This window comes from Pelodiscus sinensis, chromosome 1 (genome assembly GCF_049634645.1).
Source record: "Pelodiscus sinensis isolate JC-2024 chromosome 1, ASM4963464v1, whole genome shotgun sequence".
NCBI classification, from domain to species: domain Eukaryota; kingdom Metazoa; phylum Chordata; order Testudines; family Trionychidae; genus Pelodiscus; species Pelodiscus sinensis.
This window is the reverse complement of record NC_134711.1, coordinates 304,882,874-304,900,253: the sequence shown is the minus strand read 5'-3', so window position 1 is coordinate 304,900,253 and position 17,380 is coordinate 304,882,874. Positions and strand designations below refer to the sequence as shown.

Sequence of the window (17,380 nt, the reverse complement as noted above, 5' to 3'; positions counted from 1 at the left end):
GGGTCACTTAAAATTTTTTTGAAGTGGTTATTGGCCGCACCAGAAGGGGTGGGGCCTTTAAATAGCAGAAGATGAAAGGGTTTGTGACTCCACTGTGGTCCCAGGCATCACGTTAGGGATGAGAGCTTTAAGCCCTTTCAATTCCTGCTATTTAGAAGGGCTCGCTGCTCCCAGACTCACTGCCAGGGATGCTAGAGTGTTTCGTCTAAGATTTTCCATCCTTGGGTGGATTGAAATTTCTTATTTACAACACCAATATTGAGGTAGTGTGTAGAAGTGCACCCACTAGTACAAAAAAAACCCTAGATATATATTTTAAGTAGTCCATAGTTGTGGAAGAAAATATATTAAAACAAGGGATAATTAACAAGGAACAGTGCTTATGATTATTTAATATGAAATCAAATAAAAAGAAAATTAACACTAACTGTGGCTGAAGAAGTGGACTGTGCCCAGGAAAGCTCATGATATTATTTATATATTTTTGTTAGTCTCTATGGTGCTACAGGACCATTGTTGTTTTTAAAGTTTTTTTAGTTACAGACTAACAGGGCTACCCCTCTGACACCTTGCAGTGTATGTTTCATAATTCTTTCTAATAGACAGATGCATGTTCCAAAGAGCTTGCAAATAAGGTTTCATCACACAAAACAGCATCAGTTGCTACTTCATAAGAGCCAAAAATCGACCATATAGCAAAGATCTGGCCTTAATGCAATACAATTTACCATGTATTAATTAGTAACACAGGATTTTTTTAAAAAATCATTAAGATCAGAGTTTTAAGATAACTGCAATAGTAAAATAATTCTGTTAAAAGAATCTTTTTTTTCTTATCTTAAGCTATTAACACCTCTTTAAACTTTTCTTGAACTGTCATCATGCAAATGTGACACACATACCACATAGCAGGAGAGTGTAACACAGGGGATCCCAGCCCACCCAATTCCCCAACAGGAGGACAAGGGAAGAAGCAGGAAGCGGGGGCGTGGGGTGGAGGACTGCTACATTGTTAGCAGTTCACAGGGCAGGGGAGAGTTTGGGCAAGCAGAGAGAAGTTGAGCCCATCTGGCAGTGCTTGTAACTTACCCAGCTTTTCCCACATGACCAGTAGCAAGCAATGAAGCAAAGTTCCCTCCTCCCCTTCAGCTGAAGCTTCCATGCCTGCCAGGGGAGCTCTGAACCTTTCTACAGGCTCAGAAAAGGGCTGGGCAGCCACGCCAGGGCATAGCTTATAGCAGTGGTTCCCAAACTTTTCAGCATCATGCCCCCTATTTGATTTTTGAAAAACTTTCACACACCCTCAACAGCAAAACTTGTTGAGCAAAAAAAAGGAACGGACTAGGGCAGCAAAACTTGATGGGAGCACGGGGGAGCGGGGCAGGGTTGCCTTGCGTCCCCCCCTCGAATTTCTTCACGCCCCCCAGTTTGGAAACCCATGGCTTATAGGAAATCTTGCGCTATAGCCCTTTCAACTGCTTCTATTTAAAGTGCTCACGCCTTCCCGTGGCTTTTGCCTGACAGGTGTGGGAAAGGTGCAAGCCCTTTAAATAAAATTAATTAAAAGGCCTTGTGAAGCTCCGGCTCCTAGGCAATGCGCTAGGGGATGGAGCCTGAAACAGCTGCATGGGCCAGATCAAAGCCCAATGTGGGCTGGATCTGGCCCATTGAGAGGCTTTTGCCCACTCCTGATTTAGCGCCATAATATTCTTCATTGAATGTAGCTCATCTAGGGTCCCCACGAGCTACACTGTCAACTGACATCAGATTCTGGAACCAACTCAGCTTTTACTGACAACAACAACAAAAGTTTGTAGCCTTCATGGTGCAGCAAAAAGCTTGAAAATATGAAGCCTGAAAGTTCAAAAGCCAGAAGGTAAATTGAAAAAAAAGTATTTCTTTTTAAATTTCATTATATTTAAGCTGAATGTTTGAAAGTGGCAATATACAACTAGAGTAATTGCGCTGCAATCAGTGAAGTGACACTGTTGCATAATGTATAAATGATCGTCCAAATTAGGCTCTGTATGTTTACAGCACTCTAGCCTGAAGTTGGCTTGTAAATAGCACTTATAAAATAGCAAGGAATAGTTAAACCCTCATAATGAATGACTTGTTATTCATGAGAGGCAAAGTCGATGAGGTAATGTCTTTTATTGGACCAACTTGTGTTGGTGAAAGAGACAAGTGTACCTAGAGCTCTTCTGTTGCTGAAGCAACAAGCTTTTGAGTTTACACAGAAGTTGGTCCAATAAAAGATGTTACCTCTCTCGCTCACTTTGTGTCTCGAACATTCTGGGACCAACATGACTATAACAATAATGCAAAGAAAAGTTATTTCATTTTTTCCCCTTAGTCCTCAGAGTCTATGTAAATTTCAAATTGTTTTCCTTTCCCCAATCCCAAAAAACAGGCACCATTGGTTGTCTGCATGGTGTGAGAAGAGGGAGCTAGAATGACCATGGGTTACATTTTTTTAAAATGGTTTCTAATGTCTCTTGGCAAAGGAAAAATCAATCCCTCTTCATCTGCTCAAAGACATCATGCAGCCTTTCCCTCTCATGCAGAAAGGCTCATCATAGATCTCACCATGACCAGTAATGAGGAGCCCAACAAGCAACTCAGAATTAGGAGCAATGCAAGGGACATCCTTTGTTTCCCCAGAGAGCTGAGCACACTGCATCTCCAGAGATCACAAACACGGAAGGCCAAGGAGATGGCAATCAAAGTCCTGATCCTCCGACTGAATCTCTGATTAAGCTTGTATTTTGTATAGAATATGTAAAGGAAAATCTTGAAAATTTACATATTTACCAAATGATTTGAGAAAAGTACATTGGTCCTCATAAAGTTAAGTGTCTCTCAATTCTAAATGCATTTTCCCTTACTGTTAATTTTTTTTACATTTATTTTATTTTGCCTCAATGCAAATATTATACCCTTAAAGGCCTCATGGGACTTGGAAATATTGCTTACTGTGTCCATTTAGTGGTAAATACAGTAAAGCCCTTATCTCTATCTATTTTGGTTCTTCTTTTCCATTACTATACTGTGATATCTGAGTACCTTTAAGCAGATAAAATGCAAGTCAGTGATATTTAAGCATCTGGGGCTCTGACCTGCCTAATCTACACTGGGAGTTTAGGTTGAACTTAGTTACATTAGGTCGATTTTCTAAACAGTTAGTCCATACCACCAAGCTCATACCAATCACTTTAAGAGCCATTAAAGTTGATCTTAGTACTCCTGCTTTCATGAGAAGTAATGCTAAATTTGACCTCACATGGTCAACTTACTGTAGTGCAGTCCAATGCTGCACTGCTGCTTTGAAATGCAAAAGAGCTCCCGCTGGGGACATTTGTGCAGTTCAAAGCTGGCACCCACGTGCAGCCCGGAGTCAGCAGGACTTTCCACTGGCCCTGGGCTGCATGCGGAGTTCCACATTCCTCCTTTGAAATGTACAAGAGCCCCTAGTCAGTTAACCATTACTTAACATCCATAGCTCCTGCTGTATCGCCCACACCAAAGGTTGAATCCCTTGAGTGGTACTCTGTGATGCACTATGGGTAGGTGGCTAGGCAAAGTATCTTTGGGTATGTCTACACTACCCCGCTAGTTCGAACTAGCGGGGTAATGTAGGCATAGCGCACTTGCAAATGAAGCCCGGGATTTGAATTTCCCGGGCTTCATTTGCATAAGCCGGCCGGCGCCATTTTTAAATGCCGGCTTGTTCGAACCCCGTGCCGCGCGGCTACACCCTTCTGTGACGTAGTGGGGGTACTTGCTGGGCTGTGGTGACCTCTGCTGTCTGGAGCAAGACCCAGCAGGGAAAACCTCACTATGCAAAGGTGATGCCAAACTGGTTGAACCAGATACCCCCCCATGGAGAGGAACAAAGGAAGGTGGAGGCTGCCCTGGCTGGGGGGCAGGGCTGGAAGAGAGTGAGTTGAGTTGCGGGCTGGGAGCATGGAGGAGACAGCCTAGGGAAAGGGGCTGGAGTTTAGAGGCCCAGTCTCCCCCATCTCAAGGGGGCCTGAGGCATCCTAGCCCAGCTCTGTGACCAGATTCCATCTGTGCTGTGCTGTATCCTGGAGAGGCAATAAACTTCCTCTATTCCACCGGCTGGTGCAGTCTGTTTGTGCCATTTCGGGGTGCAGGAGACGGGGGACCCCCAACGCGCCGTCACACCTTCATACTCACCCTCTGCTTTGTGGGTGCCTGCTCCTCCAGTGCCAAGTGTATGGCAAATGGGGAAAGAATGGAAAGGAGAACAAGTGGCCAGGAGACATGCAATGATAAGGGGTTTCTGTCTTGTCCATAGATTCACTGTTTATACTAGCTTGTGCACTTCCTTTGTTTTTGGTGTGGTAATGGCAACTGGCCTGACTAATGTACTTTTCTAATGCATGTTTATAACTAACATTTATTGCTATTAATGGATCACAGCATAAAATGGTGTATTTAAATTAAAGTTAAACACATGATTATGGACAATTAGGAATTAATATGCAAACACTATTCTTCAATACAGTTATCTATATCAGTTCATACTTCCATTGCTTCTTTACATCAGTGCATATTGTGAATCATCCCTCTCCCCATTCCAGAAATCATCAGGCCATTCATAAGTATAATGCCTAGTACTCAACCCCCCACTTCCCCACCCCCCCCCACACAAACAATGAGTCCTATCTCCATTGCCCCCAAGTATATTCTTTCGTGGGGTCATTCAGTCCATAATGTAGGATCACATAGCATCTCAGACTTCTCTTGCCCAGGTCCATCCAGTTAGGTGCACTTGCTGATTGAGGGTAGCAATTTAGTGGCCCATTTCTGGGAGGTCCAGTCAGGAGAAACAGCTCATCTCTGGGTTCACAAAGATGGTGCAGAGCACAGGAAGCCACAGACAATACTGATATCCAAATTGTGTAGCCTATTTTGAGGTAAAGGTGCAGTGTAGACACTCTTGGGATAATTATGACTCACCAACACTGGTTGGTAATAGATGTTAGTAGTGTGGAGTAGGCAGCATTCTGCTGGTTATAGCAACCCACTTCTGGATGGGTAAGGCTGACCTCTGTTGTGTCTCTTTACAATGGAGGATCAGGGCAAACTACATAAATCTCCAATGTAGTTTTCTTCATGCAAATTTGTAGACTCAAGGTCTGACAAGCACTGGCCTACATAAGGATTATCAGCGGCTGTTCTGAGTGTTCAGCAGCATTGTACAGTTTGAGTTGGCCATGTCTGTGTTCTCCTCCTTCAGCTCCATCCTAAACTGAGTCCTAACCTTTGGAAGGTCAGAACACGCTGCTGCTATCCACCAGCATCATATGGAAGTGCTGTTTCTTTCCTGACATAGGAGTGGAAGTGCAAGCAAAAGAAGTTCTTCAAAAGGTGCCTCCTCCATATTGCTGTCTCTAATAGCTGGGAGTGCACAGACCAGAATGAATGTGGGATGGGATATGTTAATAATTAGTAGGCTGTTGAAGCTGCCCGTCACATGCAGGGTGAACGATCAAAGGGATAGAGTGGTCATGCTTCAGGAGGGAGCTATGATGAAATATAGTGAGTTTTACTCAGGCGTGCATGCTGCCGTGTGGACACCAGAGCCCTAGGTTCAAACTTTTGTTAGAAAATTCCTAATGTAGGGTTAACACTTACTGTAATATAGATGCTCAAGCCCTGGGTTCTTAAATCCGGGGTCAGCTGACTCAAGTCCCACTAACTCTGGGTTTATATTGCAGTCTAGATATGTCCTCAGAATCACCAGTACCTCTGTTCATAGCAGTGATGTACTAACTTTTCACTGGATAAACCAAAGTCAATGTTAAAGTCCAACATTCAGAGGTTTATAAAAAACGAGAAAGCTGCGATACGATTTTTTCATATTTATTTCATATTTGTTTGAGTTGGTAGGATTTTTGCAGCTCCTCCCTGAATGGCTTGCTAATCACTGAGACATAAGTGTCTGACTTGTTCTTGCATTCCTAGTAGGAGCCAGCTGCTTTTTACTTCCTGCCCTTAGAGTGGAATGGAATGTGGGGACAGAGCATTTCTAGCTTTAAATTAGCTCACATGACAAGTTAATTCTGTCACTTTACAGAGCTGGCCTTTGGGCCACATGCTCTTTAGGAATCTATAAAGAAAAGGCCCCTCTCACTTAAATGAAAGATGAATTTCATTTTGTTGCAAAGCTAACCTTCACATTGCAAGCCTATCACTGAGGGTTTTTTCTTGGTTCTCAAAATGGTTGTGTATGCCTGACCTTTGGAACAAAGTTTGTGGACTACCCAGGTTTTTGGAAGCTGTTGGACTGACTTGTAGGTGATTGTGTGGGTTAAATAGTCCCACCAATAGCACTAGGGAAGAGATGAGACAGAAACATAAATTTAAAAAAAAAATCCACAAAGGAGAAAATTGGGTAGGAAATGGAAGGTAAGAAAAAGAGGCTAAAGACAGAAGAGAAAAAAGAAAATACATACAAAGCTTTCAGGTGAGTGATTTTAATATATTTATACTCCATTGTTATTTCACTGACAGCTCTCACTTCCAATGTAAGGTCTTGGAAAAATAGATAGAATGGGCTAGCAGCCCCTATGTCATCATCTGTTTCAAAAGTATCCCTTAATAAAACAAGTTGATAACAGTAGACAATCTGGCAGCAGTCTAAAGCACCCTCATGTTTATTTAAAATGAGCCTTTCATCTGGGAATCTAAAAAATAGTTTGGAAGGCTTTTAAAAATGTTAAAATCAGTATTACTGCTTAGAAGTTCCATTGCCAATTTCCAGTTGCTCATACTCAAGTTTTTCTAGCATCAGGTCTCTGCTCCTGGTCCTAGCAACTTCTGAATGAATTTATGAATAATGCTTCTCTTTTTAATGTATATTGTTATCTTCAGGTATATATAGCCTCTGATCCATGTCCCCTTTTGAGTTTCCTTTTCTTGACTATTAAAATTTTTCTCCTGCTGTTGGTCATCACACATATTATATCTCAATCCTCATTATATTTGCTGGCCACCATAAACTTTCCTTATTTTTTCCAATAGCTTTCCTAAAATGTAGCAATTGGAGCACAAAATATTGTATTGTACCCAGCAATATATTCTCCTTTTCTTGCATCTCCGAATCAATCTGATCCTGGTTGAATGTTCATATTTTTATATACTTAATATTAAATGTATTTTGGTTTTTTAAATGGATCCATCCATAGTTTGTTGGTTCAGGTATCTGTACCTATCTCTTTTGACCCTTCTTGCATTTTCAAATGTTATCAAGTATAGCTGTGAACTCCTCACCGATTCACAGTATTTCCTTACCACTCCCTGATCCTCTCCTTCAGGGAATGGAAAGTAAATAGGCTTTACAGTGAGATAGCAGATTCAGAGTCAAGGTTCCTCTGATGAAATTGCTCTACCAGTAACCCCCTCATGTTTAAACTCGAGGATTGTTAAATCAGCAACCACAGCTGATTTCATCTGGGAAGTCATTACAAAAGGAAAAAGATCATATTTCAGATAACTGAGCCAAAACCATCACTTGGATTTATATGTAGAAATTAGAGGATGACTGGTGCATATCAGATGTAATGTGACCGGTGCAGAAAATATTGGTTAGAACAGGAGTGGGCAATAATTGTTGCAGGTGGGCCATTTCAATGTTGGTAGTGATTGTGGGCTGTCCCTGGAAGAGGCAGGGCCTCGAGTGGACGGGGAGGTTCTCTGTAGGCACTGCATGCAGGGGAAGAGGAGACTTTATGTGCTCACCTGTGGGATGTGGAAGCACGGGAGCTCTACTCTTAGCCCTCACCCTGCCTTGCAGCGGCACACAGCACCCAGGGAACTGCCAACTGTTTTGAACAGCTGGGTTTTCTCTTGTGCTCTGTGCCCCTGTCAGGGGGAGGGTGCTTCCCACACCCCCAGGTCTCAATTGGCCTGGGGTGGGGGAGCAGCAGGGTAAACACAGGCTGGATCAAATGGCTTGGCGGGCTGAATCCGGCCTCCGTGGCCATATCTTGCCCACCCCTCGGTTAGAAAGTAGGTTTTTATATACACTACCTGAAGTTTCCAAATGACATTCTGGTGCACTGTGTACCAAGAGTTCATTATATTGCACTGTAAGAAGGCAATGTTGAAGCTGAATAAGTATTTGTAGCAAACAAGGTGGGTTTTTTTAAATAAACGTGTTTGACAGCTTTCTTCTAAGTAGTCACATAGGCCCAGATATCCAAAGACATTTAGGGTATGTCTACACTACAGCGTTATTTCGAAATATCTTATTTCAAAATAGTTATTTTGAAATAGCTCATTTCGAAATAACGCATCTACACACAAAATTCATTTCAAAATAGCTTTTTGCTATTTCGACATAGTGCATCCACACTGAGTGGATGTTGAATCACATTTAAGGCCAGCTGGAACCAGGTCTGGCAGGGCATCAGGTCAGAAGTTACTTTGTGTGGCTGCTGCCTGAGGCTATCTGAAGCCTGTGCTTAAAGAGACCCCCCCCCACCCCGGACAGCCAATTCTCAGGTTTCCCTGCTTCCTTGCCTACCTTGATGAGGGACAGCAAAGCATTTTGTCTCTATGTGCTCTGGTTGCCCTCACTCAGGACACCACAGCACTCTACAACATGGAGCCAGAGCTGCCCCTGGGCACTCTGGTGCTTCTCTTGGACGTGTTGCGGCGAGCCTGGCTGCACTTTCCTCAGGCTGCCATCTGGGAGGTCCATCGGGGGGGAGGGGGTTGTCAGTATCCAGGAGGCCCTGTGGGAAAGCTTCCACCCTGAGGAGCACTAAGAGCCTCCCCGGTCTGCCCCACTGGGGGCTTGTGCCTCATTCCTCCCTCACGTCCTTCCACTTACCCCTCCCTAGCCCCCCTTCCTGATGTCAAATAAGATACATGTATTTTCATGAACACAAACGCTCTTTATTTAACAAAACTGGGGGGGGGGGATGAAACTCTGGTGAGACTAGGGAAAGGAGGCGGGAGAGGGGAGAAGAGAGGATGGGAAAGGGGAGGGGGGAACCTGGGAGGAGGGAGCTGGAAGGGGGAAGCAAGGTGAAGAAGGGAGAGGGGACGCTCAGGGCTCAGGGTTGGGGAGTCTCGCCGGACCGACTTGATTTTCATGTAAACCTGCTCCTAGGTTCGCATGTGGCCTTTGATGGCCAGGCTGGCAGCTATCCTGCCATTGATGGCTGCGTTCCTCCATCTAGTGCGGAGATCATGGACATTGGGGGCATCCCCCCCCAAACCTGAATAAGGTCCATGATCTCCACCCTGGACCAGGAAGACGCCTGCCTTCTCCGGGCCCTAGCAGGGTCCTGCGAGCTGGCAGACTGTTACTGGAGAGCGGTGGAGGGCTGGCTGCCAGTGGCTTGCTGGCTCATGTTTTGAGGCCACTGGATCAAGGGCAGTGACTGCTGGCTCTGGGCTGGCAGGCTTGGAGTTGGCACAGGCACTGGGGCCAGAGTCAACCCCTTTAAGGGCTTCAGGGAGAGGGGAGAGAGAGGAGTGTTCTTGGTTGAGGCTGGAGTGGCCACCAGAGCACCCTTGGAAGGCTGGAGGCTCCCTATTTCGATATAAATGTCTACATAGCACTTATTTCAAAATAGCTCTTTTGAATTTGGTGTTATTCCTCGTGGAATGAAGTTTACCAAATTCGAAATAAGCACTCCGCTATTTCAAATTAATTTCGAAATAGCAGTTTGGCTGTGTAGACACTAGTAAAGTTATTTTGAAATAATGGCTGTTATTTCGAAATAACTGCTGTGTAGACATCCCCTTAGATGCCTAGCTACCTAGCAATTGCTTATCGGATAGTCGACTAATCATTCACATCCATACTCCATACCCCATCAATTTTCATGTATCTTCATTTAATTTAAAGTGGTCAGCCAAATGGGTTTCTGGAGCACACAATTCAAATAGACAAAACAAAGTACATATTTATTATCTAGATATGACTTAGATTGCAAATAGACACTGTAACTAAAGCCATAACAGAATAATGTGTCATGTTAGTATAGGATTGTAAACTCCCTCCCCGCCCCCCCCCCCCCATTTTATTAGACGTTAGCTTCATTCTGTATAAATTCAAGAAAATGATAGCAGATTTTAGTTTTGAGAATCAGAAGGGTAACTATTTGGTAATATTTTTATTTTTTTTAAACTGCGTATAAAAATCTGAAAGGCTCATAAATGTCTGTTTTGCTTTAACTGGGCATATTTTTTTACAGTATTTTCAGAATGCCTTTGCAGTTCTTCAATGTGTGAATTTAAAATCTCTTCAAACTCTTTTTCTCTTTTTTCTTCTTCTTGAAAGAACTTATCTGTTGCAGTTGTAGTTAAGGACATCTCTGGGGGAATCTGAGCAAAACAGAGCAGGCACAGATAGTATAGTATTGAAAGTACAGCAATCATTTAATATTATTGAAGAATCAAAATTTATCTTAAGTTTTATGGTAACATTGTATATTTTCTATCTTTTAGCAAAACATAGACTTAGTTCTTAGGTGTGTCACTACATACTTAGATGTACTACAGGACATAATTTGGTTCATCTGCCACCCTCAAGACCCCTGGTCCAGTCACAGGTCACCTCAATCCCTTGTGCAATTTAGGGTAGCCTCTGGGAAAATACTGAAATGGTGGGATATATTGAATAAAAATACTTTTTTCATCTGAAGATGTTAGATACAATGTTAGATAAAAGATTAGATGTAATGTTAGAGACAAGGTTAGATACAAGGTCCTCTAAAAGAATGTTAATTCAGTAATACTAGCATCCAAGAAATTCAAACAAATCATTAGTATTAGCCTCAACATCGTGTAGATTACTTGTAGCAGTGAACTTTTATTTTCGGATCTCCATGTCAGATAGTCTTCACAGAGGGATGTTGCCCATATCCATGGCAACTGGAGCAGACCAGATCTTTGGTCTGAATCTGGACTTAGGGCTGCCTCTCAGGAAGAACTCCCCTGAAGAAACAGTTACAGGCTGGACCTCCCTGGTTCAGCACTCTTGGGACCTGACTGGTCCTGGATGAGGGACTTTGCTGGATCAGGGAAGGTCATTTCTGGCCTCCCTCCCAACACTGGTCCCCCCAGCCAAGGCCTGTCTAACAGCCTCCCAGCCAGCCCCCTGCTGCCACCAGCCCCTCCACACACAGGACTTCTGGTCCCACTGTGGCAGCCCCCCTGCTGGGGGTCCAGCTGTGCTGCCAGATGGCAGCTCTGCTTGAACTTCAGCCTGGCTGGGCAACCCCATTGCCTCCCGGCCTCACCAGGCAGCTCTGCTGAGTGATAGTGGGGCTGTCGGGCTCTTTGCTGTGCCACCGGGCAGCCCAACTTCCATGTTCCTGACCCCACCAGCAGGCAGCCCTCAGCCCTATGGGGTAGTCCTGCTGCCTCCCAGTTCCGCCACACAGCTGGGAGCCCTGCATCCATATGTGGATATATAGCAAATCAGTCAGGTGAAGCAACATTCCTGAAAAAGCTGCTAGGGAAGCCTAGTTTAAAGTAAATTTTATGTTTGTTTTTTTGTGCACACACACAGTGACCTCCCAGGTAAGCATAAACATCCCACATTAAGAGACTGCAGCCCATACTATCAATCCTGAGGCAGCAGTACCCAAGATTTGTTTGATTTTATTTTCCTGTCTGTATATTTGGCAGGAATGCTCCCTCAGTTAGTATAACTATGTCCTTTAATAAGGATGCAGCAGGTTTAATATGAGGCAGAATACTGCAATGAAGAAGTTGTAGTCCTTAGGTACGAGTAGGTCTCAAAAGAGAATTCTCACTCCACCTTAATCACACCTTTATAAGCCATCTGAGGAAGAATCACAAGCCTCTTCATTAACTTTCCAACTTTTATTTATCTATTTATTTAATTTTTTAATGTATTTAATTTTTTTAAAAAATAAGCACTTATGAAATTAAATTCCATTTGTGCTTAATTCTGGAAAACTTAAGTTGGGAGTCTGATGTACCTTGCTCAGAGCCTAAGTTTTAGAGATTTGTCTTCTTTATAAGATCTAAATGAGAGACTCTCTCTCAGTAGAGGATTTAAGATTTTATGCTGACCTTGTAAATGCTAAGATCCATCTCCAGTCCTTGGGCCAAAAATCTCTGAGAAAAGGAGGGAGGAATCCTGTGAAGGGAAGAGTGCTATTCCAGGGTAATTGTGAAGAAAGTCTACAAGCACGTATCCTGCATTTCTCCTTAAGGAAAATAATGACCATTTTCTGACCTCCTATAGAACTCTTGGAAGCTGGAAGGAGAGAGGAGGAAAACTAATCTACCAGGGTAGTGGATCTGAATCACTTCACTCCATGCTCCTGGCTGCTGGATGTGTGCTGACTTGGGACTGGCTGCATAAAATGAGGAATGAGCTGCAGCCATTGGAGACAAATTACTCCTTGGTATAAGAAAGGTCACAGGAACTGGCATAGAACTATAAGATTAGACAGGATCACAAGTGTCATTTAATCAAACTGTTCGAGGCAGTTGAGGCCTTACAGGTAAAATTGATTGTAGGAAGAGGGAATGTTTTGTGATCTTCTCAAGCACCTTGGAATAGATCTTTCTTATAGGTAGGCTGGGAGCAGAAATTATTCCTCCTGGTTACTGTGGGAACAACTTACCCTCCTACAAGATTTAGGAGGCTCCTTTCCTTCTATGACTGGGTGAGGATGGAAAGTGGAGCTGGGGTGGATTTGAAAAATTTACTTTAGGATCCATGCCACAGATACTGGCCTGATCTCAATGAAGGCAGCTTCCAAGCAGTCTGCTCAATTGTCACAACATGGACCTAGTGCTTACTGGAAGCTGGTTTTCCTTTAGACTGCTGTCTATGTCTGCTGTTTACTGGGAGAGGGGAAACAGGGAGGAGAGGTGCTGTACTTCAAACCCATTTCAGAGAGCCAAAAGAAGATATATTTTTTTCTGTTTTAACAATGTTGAGGACAAAAGCTAAAGCCAGTGAAAAAACCAACATGCGTGCATGTAGATGTGTGCGACGCGCACACACAGTTAAAAATTCTGCCAAAGTTCTGCTACAAAGGGAACCCTGAATGTGCAGTTTGGAGACAGGGAATTCTGGGCAGTTCTTCTTGATTGGCAGTCCTAAAGCCAGGCTTGCAGCAAAGAAGTGGTCTGCCCCCAGTTGCTATGGAGATGGGTAACACCCCACTGTGAAAAGTGTCAAGGAGAGGACTGAGAATGCTATAATTTTATTCTTTTCCTTTAAGAAAAATAGAAATTACAACATTCAGGTTTTTCTCTTTCATGTTTGGATACAATAGTTTACACCTAGAATAATAGGTACACACATTCATTAAATTTTATCCATAAATCTACTTTTAAATAATTTTTTCTAACAGCACGTTAGGATACTTATTAGCATAGTTATGAGAGTTTTAAACTGTGAGAGTGTTAAAGCAGGACGCCCCAGCTGAAAGCCATATTAGCAACTTGCTAAAAGCCTGATGGTCACACCTTATTTTCATAACAACAGTCGACAGCCCCCATCTTCATTAACACTGAAGTATGGCCTAACATCAAATAAATCATAAAAGCAAGTGTAAACTATATTGTAGGAATCCATGAATCACATTTGACCTGTAGACTGAACTTCATTCACCTCTGTGTTACAAGTAAAATAACTACTCACCACTGGGTTGACTTCAGCCACACTGTACACATGGCTCAGTAAAACATCACACCTGTGCTTTTCAGGAAATGGGCTCTTGTAGTGTGAAGGATGTAACATTGGTGGTGATGCAGATTTGCCATGCAGTTTCTGGTCATGATCTCTGCTAAGTCTCTGAGACGGTAAACTGTTGTCACTTTTAGTACCAATGATATCACCTTGACCATGTAGAGTAAGATTTTGGTTTCTGTAGTATTCAAAGATAGTGGGTTGCATCAATTTCATTTGCCATTCAATTTCATTTTGGAAAGTTCTAAAATAATAAAAAATAATGTTTTCAAAATATGAAGGCCAGTTAAAATTATGAAATAAGTCATGTGTTCTATTAATATAATTTTGTCCTTTTTGCTTCTTTATGTATGAGTCCCATCATGGATAATTTTAATCAATTTTAAACAGTAGTGAGTGTGGCACTTCCAGATTTTTCACTCTAATCTCTGAAATTTATTCCCCACCTTGATCTGACAGTCGAATGTAGCTGACCTGCGGGCCTGCTAACACATCTATTTCCTTATGCTTTCCTGAGCTACAATATGAGCCAGAAGGGGATACCTTATTTTTGATTAATTAGATTAAATCATTAGCATGTGGACTCCCTGATTCTGCACCATTAAACTCAATAGGAGCTTTGCCTTTGACTTCAATGAATGCAGGGTCAGAACAAGAATGAGAAAATTAGAAACATTAATTATGTATTTCAACAGAATAGGGCTATTTCTTTCTCTAACAATAACTGAAGAACTTCAGGCTGATTCAAGAATCTTTAAAGTACAATAATATGGTGCGCCATAATCTTTGGGCCCTATTGACAGTGTGAAATCATATTTTTTTATCCACCTGAAGCTCAGTCAAGTAAGAGCTCTTGTAATTAACTATTGAATGTGAAAAGAAATAAAATGCTTCCTAGTTCTCATAACTACTGTTCTTCAAGATGCATTGCTCATGTCCTTTCCAATAAGTGAGTGATGATGTTGTATGCACAATCTGTGGAAAGCTTTTCCTTAGCTGTACCCATTGGGTTGGCTGCGGGGCCCTTTACAGTGGTGCCTTCATGGCAGAGTATATAGAACACTGCTACCCTGCTGCCCCTTCAGTTCCTTCTTGTTGCAGTACTCTTGACAGACAGTAGGTGGATGGAATTAGGAAAGGACAAGAGCAACACGGAAGTCAGATACCGGGAAGAAACACAAGGAGGAATGAGCAACAAAGGAGATCCCCTGGTTCAAATGGAAAAGGTGGGGCCATCAACTGGTTATATAAGGTGTTTGTACACAAATGCAAGAAGCCTGGGAAACAAACAGGAAGAATTAGAAGCTCTGGCTCAGTCAAAGAATTATGATTTGATTGGAATAACGGAGACTTGGTGGGATGACTCACATGACTGGAGCACTGTTATGGAAGGGTATAAACTGTTCAGGAAGAACAGGCAGGGGAAAAAAGGAGAAGAAGTTGCACTTTATGTAAGAGAGCAGTATGATTGCTCAGAGCTCCAGTATATAGTGGGAGAAAAGCCTGTTGAGAGTCTATGGGTTAAGTTTAGAGGTGGAATCAACAGGGGTGATGTTGTGGTTGGGGTCTGCTACAGACCACCAGATCAGGTGGATGAGGTAGACAAGGCTTTCTTCAGACAACTGAGAGAAGTTTCCAGATCACAGGCCCTGGTTCTCATGGGGGACTTTAATCACCCTGACATCTGTTGGGAGACCAATACAGCAGTACACAGACAATCCAGGAAGTTTTTGGAGAATGTTGGGGATAACTTTTTGGTACAAGTACTGAAGGAACTGACCAGGGGCCTTCCGCACCTTGACCTGCTGCTTGACAGCAGTTGCAGCACCGGGGTGCCCAGGCCCGGTTCCGGCTGAGTCGCCAGCAATCGCGGCACCGGGGTGCCCAGGCCTGATGCCGGTTGAGATGCCAGCAGTTGCGGTACTGGGGTGCTGAGCCCCGGTGCCGGTCGAGTTGTCGCCAGCACTTGTGGCACTGGGGCACCGAGGCCCGGTGCTGGTTGAGATGCCAGCAGTTGTGGCACCGAGGTGCTTAGGCTCGGTGCTGGTTGAGTTGCTGCCATTGGCTGCGGCACCGGGTGCTCAGGCCCGGTGCCGGAAGAGACCACTACGTCGATGCCAGTACAGATGAAGGCACGGAGACGGACGCCGGCTCTTGGGTGTCCGCCATGGAGGAGAGAGGTGTCTGAGTGGACGTCACATGGCTACGGAGATACGGCACCGGTACTGCCAGGCGGGGGGCTGGCAAGGAGCTCAGCTGCAGCGAAGTTCGAGCACGGCTCGAAGCTACCTGAGACTGATGACTCGGCGTCGATAAGGGTGCCGTAGTAGCGATCAGTACTGACCCCACATGGGGTGGTCCCGACACATAAGCCACCTTAGCATGCCAACCTGGGCCATGCGGGGGCAAAGTCGTAGCCAGCTGAGCCTCCGACGAGGGTGACCTCGACCCTTCTGAGTCAACCGACGATGGAGGGGAGGTTGTGAGGCTAATAAGGTCCTGCACCACTTGAAACGTATCCGGCGTGGACGGGTGGTGTGAAGGCAAGCAACCAGAACTATCGAGGCCTCCTCGGCTCCAACGGTGCGCCGGAGGAGATACATGCACTGGTGAGCCCGCGCCGCGGTGCCCAACCGAAGTTGACTTCTTTGAAGGGGACCTTCCGCGGGACTTCTTCACCCTCTTGGATGGAGGTGAGTAAGGCTGGTGCCGAGACCTCGACGCCAACGCACGGTGCCGGTGTGGAGCCTCCCACGTGGAAGCCGGTGCGCTGCGCACCGCAGGTTGCTCCGGCGGCACTGGTTGAAGTGCTGTCTCCATGAGGAGAAGCTTCAGGCGGGAAACCCTTTCTTTTTTCGTACGGGGCTTAAAGGACTTACAGATCTTACAGGCAATTGCCAGATGGGCCTCACCCAAACAATTAAGGCAACTGTCGTGTGGGTCGCCCCTGGGCATAAACTTCCCGCAGTCAGCGCACGTCTTGAAGCCTTGTGGCCCTGGCATTCCTTACTCCCAAGGGGGAAGGAACAAAACAAAGAACCTAACTATCTAACTACAAGAACTATTTATAGACAAATGTGAGAACGGGAACTATTAACTAACTAAGAGACTAAGAGAAATAGAGACGCTCCAATGACCGTCACGGTGGTAAGAAGGAACTGAGGTGGGGCAGCGCCGGCAGGGGTACTTATGCACTCCAGGGGGTGCCCTGCCGGTGCTACGGGTACCGCTAGGGAAAACGCTCCGGAAGACGCGGTGCACGCAGTGCGCACACCTACTTCGAATGGACATGAGCAACCACTAGAAGAAGAAAAGCCTGTTGAGAGTCTATGGGTTAAGTTTAGAGGTGGAATCAACAGGGGTGATGTTGTGGTCGGAGTCTGCTATATCAGGTAGATGAGGTAGACGAGGCTTTCTTCAGACAACTGAGAGAAGCTTCCAGATCACAGGCCCTGGTTCTCATGGGGGACTTTAATCACCCTGACGTCTGTTGGGAGACCAATACAGCAGTACACAGACAATCCAGGAAGTTTTTGGAGAATGTTGAGGATAACTTTTTGGTACAAGTACTGAAGGAACTGACCAGGGGCCTTCCGTACCTTGACCTGCTGCTTACAAACAGGGAGGAACTAGTAGGGGAAATAGAGGTGGGTG

The 17,380-nt window shown here is 44.4% G+C and overlaps 1 protein-coding gene across 3 annotated transcripts in view; it reads right to left on the bottom strand.

The window, feature by feature from the left end:
- Positions 1-10,147: 10,147 nt before the first annotated feature.
- The window catches only part of DEUP1 (deuterosome assembly protein 1), a 100,308-nt gene continuing 93,075 nt past the window's right edge, over positions 10,148-17,380 (bottom strand). For 2 of the 3 annotated variants that reach the window (XM_025182940.2, XM_075919299.1), the window contains 2 exons: positions 13,679-13,904; positions 10,148-10,371 (listed from right to left, as the gene is read on the bottom strand). In XM_025182940.2, coding sequence (XP_025038725.2) covers positions 10,198-10,371; positions 13,679-13,904 — 400 coding nt within the window. In that variant the 3' untranslated portion in view covers positions 10,148-10,197. Of the gene's footprint in view, positions 10,372-13,678; positions 13,971-17,380 lie in introns of all 3 variants that reach the window. The other variant, XM_014571845.3, reaches the window with a different exon arrangement.